Below are 5,949 nucleotides of genomic sequence, written 5' to 3'. Positions count from 1 at the left end.
GGCTCCCAATGGGCTGGGCGTTCCCCTGATCCTCCTGCTCCTGTGCCACTGTCCTCCCCACGACATCTCTGCTGCCCTCACCCACCCCCGGTCCCCTTCCCCACCTTTTTGGGTGACTCGGGAGCGCTGCTGCCGTGAGCCAAACCCTTGCCCTGGCCTGTGAGCACAGGTGGAGATGGTGGGGGACACCAGTGGGGTATGAACTTGGCAATTTCCATAGTCTGCTATTAAAACAATTAAATATGTTGAAGCCCTTCAAAGCTGGGTGGTGTGGTTCTGCAGCACCGACCCTGCCTCTCTGGGAACACCACGTGCTGCAGCATTGCTCTAAACAGTCCTGGCTTACCAGCTTCTTTGCATTTTGGAATTGATTTATTTTTTTTGGACAGTGCTCCTTTTTTTCCCCCCACTTCTGCTCCTCGATGTGAGTTTGTCTTTCTCTTTTGCCATTATTATTGGCTTTGCTTTTGCTCTATGTTTAAGTGCTGCCTGAGCAGCATTTCTGCAGGTTGAATCCCTGTCCATGTGTCCCTGCATTGGAATGAAGGTCTGCAGGGAAATGAGGGGAAGCTCACCAGCTGGAGTTTCATCTGTTTTGTTGCATTATCCACATTAGTGGTACCCATAGGCAGATCTGGTTGTGTGATCAAAGCCATAACTGGTGTGTTTTCCACCTGAGCTTTGTAGTCTCTAAGTAATAAACTCAGGCTTCCTTTTCCAGGATGTTTGCACTCTGCTTGTCCAAGGCTGTCAGCTGGTTCACCTTGATCAGGAACACCTTGTCAGCAAAGTCTGTCAGCTTATCCATCACTTACTTAACAGATTTCAGGTATGAAAAGTTTGCCCTTGTCCCTCCTTTCCCTGTGTGCTGGCTCCCTGGTCCCCCACTAAGCCAGGGAGCCCTTTTGTCTCTGCCCAGGGCTATGGAGCTGATCTTTGAGCTGAGTTTCTCAGATTTTCAGTGTATTGCTTATTTATTCTCAGCTGAGGTTCTGACCTGTGGCTCCAGCGTGGTTCCTCATGTAAAACCAGCTCTGGTCAGAAGCAATCCACCTTCAGAAATACTCTTGGCCACGAGACACTTGTGTTGATTTATCCAGTTCTTAAATGCTGGCTGATTCTGTGACTGTGTGTAATTCTAACAGCCAGATCACCTCAGTCTGTAACCAGTCTATCTGTGTGCATGGACTCCAGCAGTACAGAGGGATGTTTTCTTCACCACTGTCCTTTTCTGTTATGACAGGTGATGGTTGATGAACAGAGCTTGAATTTTCTTCTCTCCTACTGCATCTCTGCTCTTAAGCAGTGTAGCTCTTGGACACATGTTGAAATTCTGCAAGCCTTAGCAGCTCTTGTTTACAATAATGGACCTAAATGTCAAAAGGTGAGCTTAAAAGCCAAAGACAGTACCCACAAAAATATTTGCACCCTTTTGCTCTTTCTACTTCCTTTTATATGTTTTTTCCTTCTCAAAAGAAAGGATAAAAAAGTTCCATGTTCTCACATTGCCTTGCCTCTCATGCCAAGATTAGATCCTGTGTAAATAGTGACTGATATTTATGGAAAAGTTGCATTTCAGGTGTGATAGCTGTGCATACTAACAGATGCTAATAGTAATACTAGATAGGTAGATACTAACACTACTAATAATAGATATGCAAAGAGATAACAAGGTTCTCCTGTGCTGCATAGCTCTGTGCCTGCAGGCTGCAGCTCTAGGGACCATCTCTTGCCTGGCTTGAGCCAAAGGCACACTGATAAACAAGGGCACTGGGCTTAGTCTGCAGACAAACCACCGTGGTGTCCCTGCATGTCAGCTGGGAAGAACATGGGGAGCCTCCAATTGCACATTCCTCAGCAAACTCCAGTGAGGAGCCTGGAATTTATCCTGTAACCAGATCGGGTCGTCAGCGTGCGCTGGGACTGTCGGGTGTCAGTCCTGAGGGTGCTGCAGAGCTCCTTGGTGCTGCTGCCTGCCCCATGGTGTTGGATCTGTGGAGTTGTGCTGGCACCAGCTCTTGGCAGCTCACGGGGCAGTTTCTGCTGCTGGGCTGCAGCAGGAGGTGGTGAGGAGGGTGGGTTTGGAGCTGCCAGCGTGGGTGGGTTTGTAGCCGGTGTGGCTGCAGCAGTTTGGTACAGCAGCTGTTACTGACTTAGCTGGATGTCTGGGAAGAAAGTATAAACTAGGGCTCAGTCTGGACTGCACTCACACACAATCCTCTTCAATACAAAATAAGGGGACTTTGGAAATGATGATTTTCATGTCATTTTTTATAAACATAATCTATGGAATCTGAACTGACAGCTGTCAAATCTGGTTTTTTTTTTTTGTAGCATAGAAATATTTAGCTGCCAAACAGAAGAACCAGGATGCTGGGGGAAGGGGATCCCTGCTGACTCTGGGTGGTTTGTGTTTTGTTGCAGTTTCTCCCAGATCTGCTGGGTGAGAGGGGGCTCCTGGTGCAGCTCAGCGCCCGCGCGCAGCCCGACGCGGAGCTCAGGAGGGCAGCGGTGCGAGCCATGGCCAACCTGTGCCTCAGGTGGGTGCAGCTGCTGCCTGGGGGCTGCAGAAGAGGTACCTCTGACTGCAGGGACAGTGGGCTGCTGGCTTTGTGCTAGGAACAGCAAATCTGGGATCAGACTGGTGTATCTGCAGGAGTTGGAAATGTAAAACTTGAGCGCTCCAAGATTTTAGCAGAGGATTTAATAGTGCTGGCTTGATGGTTGGACTTGATGATCTTAAAGGTCTCTTCCAACCTAAAATATTCTATGATTCTATATTGTATCATCTGTGGATAAAACCATCACCTCTCAATCTTCCAGCAGTAATGTTACAGAGATTAGTTTAGGGAAGAAAAGAAAAAGTGTTGTGCTCTCTGGTCCCTGCAGTGATTCCCTGGGTTAATTTTGCATAAGAAATGGTCAGCTACAGGTTTTTTAGAGTGATTGTTGGTTATTATTTTGCAATTCATGCACTTTCCCATTCCACATGTAAATATGCTGATGCCACAGCAACGTCAAATCTTCATTAGCTGCTCTATGGGAAGGACTTTGACTAACTATGCTCTGCGGGCAAACAAGCAATTAATAAAATGAACAGACATTTGGACTTGCCATAAAGAGTTTTTTAGTTAATAGTTCCCCTGAACAGATGGTTTGTTTTGTGTAAAAATAACAAAAACAACAAACACAAAAGCTTGGAATTTGAGCAGATGAAGTCTGAAGAAGTAGTTGTTGTAAGTACTTGTTGTAAGTAAGTTGTTGTAAGTACCTGCAACCTCTGGCAGTTTGGGGCATGATGACATTTCTGTGTGGAGTGTTGGGATTGATCACCCTGGAGAAGAGGAGGCTGAGCCAGGATCTTACCAGTGTGTATAAACACATGATGGCTGGGAATGAAGAAGACAAAGCCAGGCTGTTCTCAGTGGTGCCCAGGGAAAGGACAAGAGACAATGGGCACAAAAAAATAAGTAAGGATTACTGAACACTGGAAGCAGTTGTCCAGAGAGGCTGTGGAGTCTCCATCCTTGGAGATATTCAAAGCCCAGCTGGCCACAGTCCTGGACAGACTGCTCTGATTGTGACCCTACTTCAAGCACTGGGTTGGAACGAGATGCTCTCCAGAGGTCACTTCCAACCTCAACTGTTGTATGAATCTAATTTCAGGACCATCACTCACAATATTAGAGTTGTCCTGGGAGTGTTATCAAACATGCATTGGTGGCTTGAAGTAATTAAATGTGTTGGAAGCAGGTGCTTAGGAATCCATTACAAAAGCATTTGTTTAGTGACTCTAAATCCGTTGCAGCAGTGGTCACCTCTTACTGAATGGTACTCAGGGTGGCACAGAGGAAGGGATGCAGTTGCACTCTTTCTTCATGCAGGAAGTGGAGTGGGTATTGAAATGTTTCAGCACATTAAGGTTGTCCCTACTTAATGGAAACTGGGGAAATGGCAGGAGTTGTTCTAGGCCATCTCCAGTGCCAGATTTTGCCTACAAAGCATTTATAAGCACAACAGCTTGTTAAGCTGGGCTTGGAGAGTCCTTACAACTGAGAAGGTGGCCACAGAAGCAGAGCAGGTGTAAGGCACACGTGACTGCTGGCTTTTTGTGGAGAATGTTTCCTTTTGTCCTTTGTAGTGGTGGAACCACTCAACTACCCACCCATCTGGGGCAGAAAGCTTGAGTCTGTGTGGGACAAACTGTAAACCAACCATTTGTCTTCTCTGATTTCAGTGTGCCTGGACAGCCATACTTGGATGAGTCCTACAGAAGTGTCTGCTTTCAAACTTTTCTAAGTGTTCTTCAGTCTTCAAAAACCTCTGATGTAGATGACATCACTTTTTGCATGGTAAGTGTGAATCTTAATTGTCTAGAATACCCTAATTAGGAGATTATCTTGCTGGAATGTTGAAATTTGAATATGTGGAATTTGGAATATTATCAACTGTGAATTTGTGTAAATAACCTATTTTGTTTTAATAAACATAAGTAACTGTCCCAGTAATTATGTTGATCAAAACCATAATTGCCTAGGAAGTCACCTGAAGATATGAACTTGCCATGTTTTGGGAAGGAAAAGTAATCTTGTGTTTTGGTTTTCAGTTACTGCAAAATGCACTGAAAGGTATCCAGTCCCTTCTCAATGGTGGGAAGATGAAACTAATGCAAACTGACCAAATTGGATCTCTTCTGGCAGTGTTAAAGGTAAATGCTTAAAAACCACCTGGAGAAAGAGACAGGCATTGGGAGGTGCATGTTCCAAATGCTTGTTAGGTGGGGAACAGTAGCTGGTGAGAAAGGGAGGAAGGACACCTGAGCCTGGGGCAAAATAGTGTGAGATACAAAGAAAAAGACATGGAGTTTCTCTCACAGCATCTTAACTGCACTTCCCACAAGAGAATGTGAGAGGACCATGGTAGGCTCTTTTTTTCTGACCTACTTAAAATTCTTCTCAATATAGTTGCATTTCTGATGTTGTGTTGCATGGGGAAAGGCAAGACCTGGGGAAGCATCCCAAACCCTACTGAAAACTGAGGAACACCAGAGTGAATAGACAGTAAATCTTTGTGCATCAAAAAGAGAAGGAAGGTTAACATTCTGTTGCTGTTCTAGAAATGCATGTTCCATGGACTGCCAGGGCTGAGCCTGGAGATGCCCACAGCCTTGTACCCAGCTCCCTTACCTCAGTCTGATAAAAGGTCACCTGTCAAACAGGAGCAGTCAGAAACAGCCACCTGTAAGCAGACAGGGGTAAGCTGAAGTGACACCAGTCCTCCTGCACGCTCCCTGTGTGTGTGTTTGTTGTGGTTGTGTGTTACCTGGTGTGATGTTGGTGCCTCCTGGGCTCTTTCTGCTCTGAGCCTGTGATACACTCCACGCTCTTTGCTCCAGTCTCCATCCTGAGTAAAACTGCTTTGTAAACCCAGATGATGGGAACAAACAGGTCTGCAGAGATTGGCTTTCCTGTGTGAAGCTGCATGCATCAGTTATTCATCTATAGTCAACAATTTGTGGCCTGCAGACATGGGATTGGGTCATGCACACCAGGCAAAGCTTTTGGTTTTATAAGTTACATTTTCTCTCCCAACACTTGCGCAATTGTTTGACTCTTTTCTTGGGGAAGTCAAGTTCATCTAGAGACTGATTCCACACAACCCCCCCCCAGTCTGTTCTTAATCCTTCTACAGGTTATTTTTTAACCTTGTAAACATTTAGGGTTATTGATTATCTGAAAGACATTAGAGAAAATAAAGTTGTGAAATCATGTTGACTTGTTTCTTTTTAGATGTTAAATACTTACTGTAAATCTAAAAGAGCTACAGAAGTATTTGCTGTCCCTCTTCTTTAATCACTTCTGTGTGAAATATGATTTGTAATAAGTTTTGTTGGAAACTTTTTCCTTCACTGGTGAAGAGGCCAAAGCTTAATTTTTGAGGCTATTCATA

At 45.0% G+C, this 5,949-nt stretch overlaps 1 protein-coding gene across 1 annotated transcript in view; it reads left to right on the top strand.

Annotated features, from left to right (window-relative positions):
- Window positions 1-721: 721 nt before the first annotated feature.
- The window catches only part of HEATR6 (HEAT repeat containing 6), a gene marked incomplete at its 5' end in the record, with an annotated part of 15,575 nt that continues 10,347 nt past the window's right edge, over window positions 722-5,949 (top strand). Inside the window, 6 exons of the mRNA XM_008948913.1 lie at window positions 722-829; window positions 1,244-1,384; window positions 2,425-2,540; window positions 4,238-4,352; window positions 4,607-4,708; window positions 5,117-5,254. Of these exons, the coding sequence (XP_008947161.1) occupies window positions 722-829; window positions 1,244-1,384; window positions 2,425-2,540; window positions 4,238-4,352; window positions 4,607-4,708; window positions 5,117-5,254 (720 nt within the window). The remainder of the gene's footprint in view (window positions 830-1,243; window positions 1,385-2,424; window positions 2,541-4,237; window positions 4,353-4,606; window positions 4,709-5,116; window positions 5,255-5,949) is intronic.

Source organism: Merops nubicus, unplaced genomic scaffold (genome assembly GCF_000691845.1).
Source record: "Merops nubicus isolate BGI_N331 unplaced genomic scaffold, ASM69184v1 scaffold5521, whole genome shotgun sequence".
Taxonomy (NCBI): domain Eukaryota; kingdom Metazoa; phylum Chordata; class Aves; order Coraciiformes; family Meropidae; genus Merops; species Merops nubicus.
Note: the sequence above shows the minus strand (reverse complement) of the source record. Positions and strands in the feature narration are given on the sequence as shown.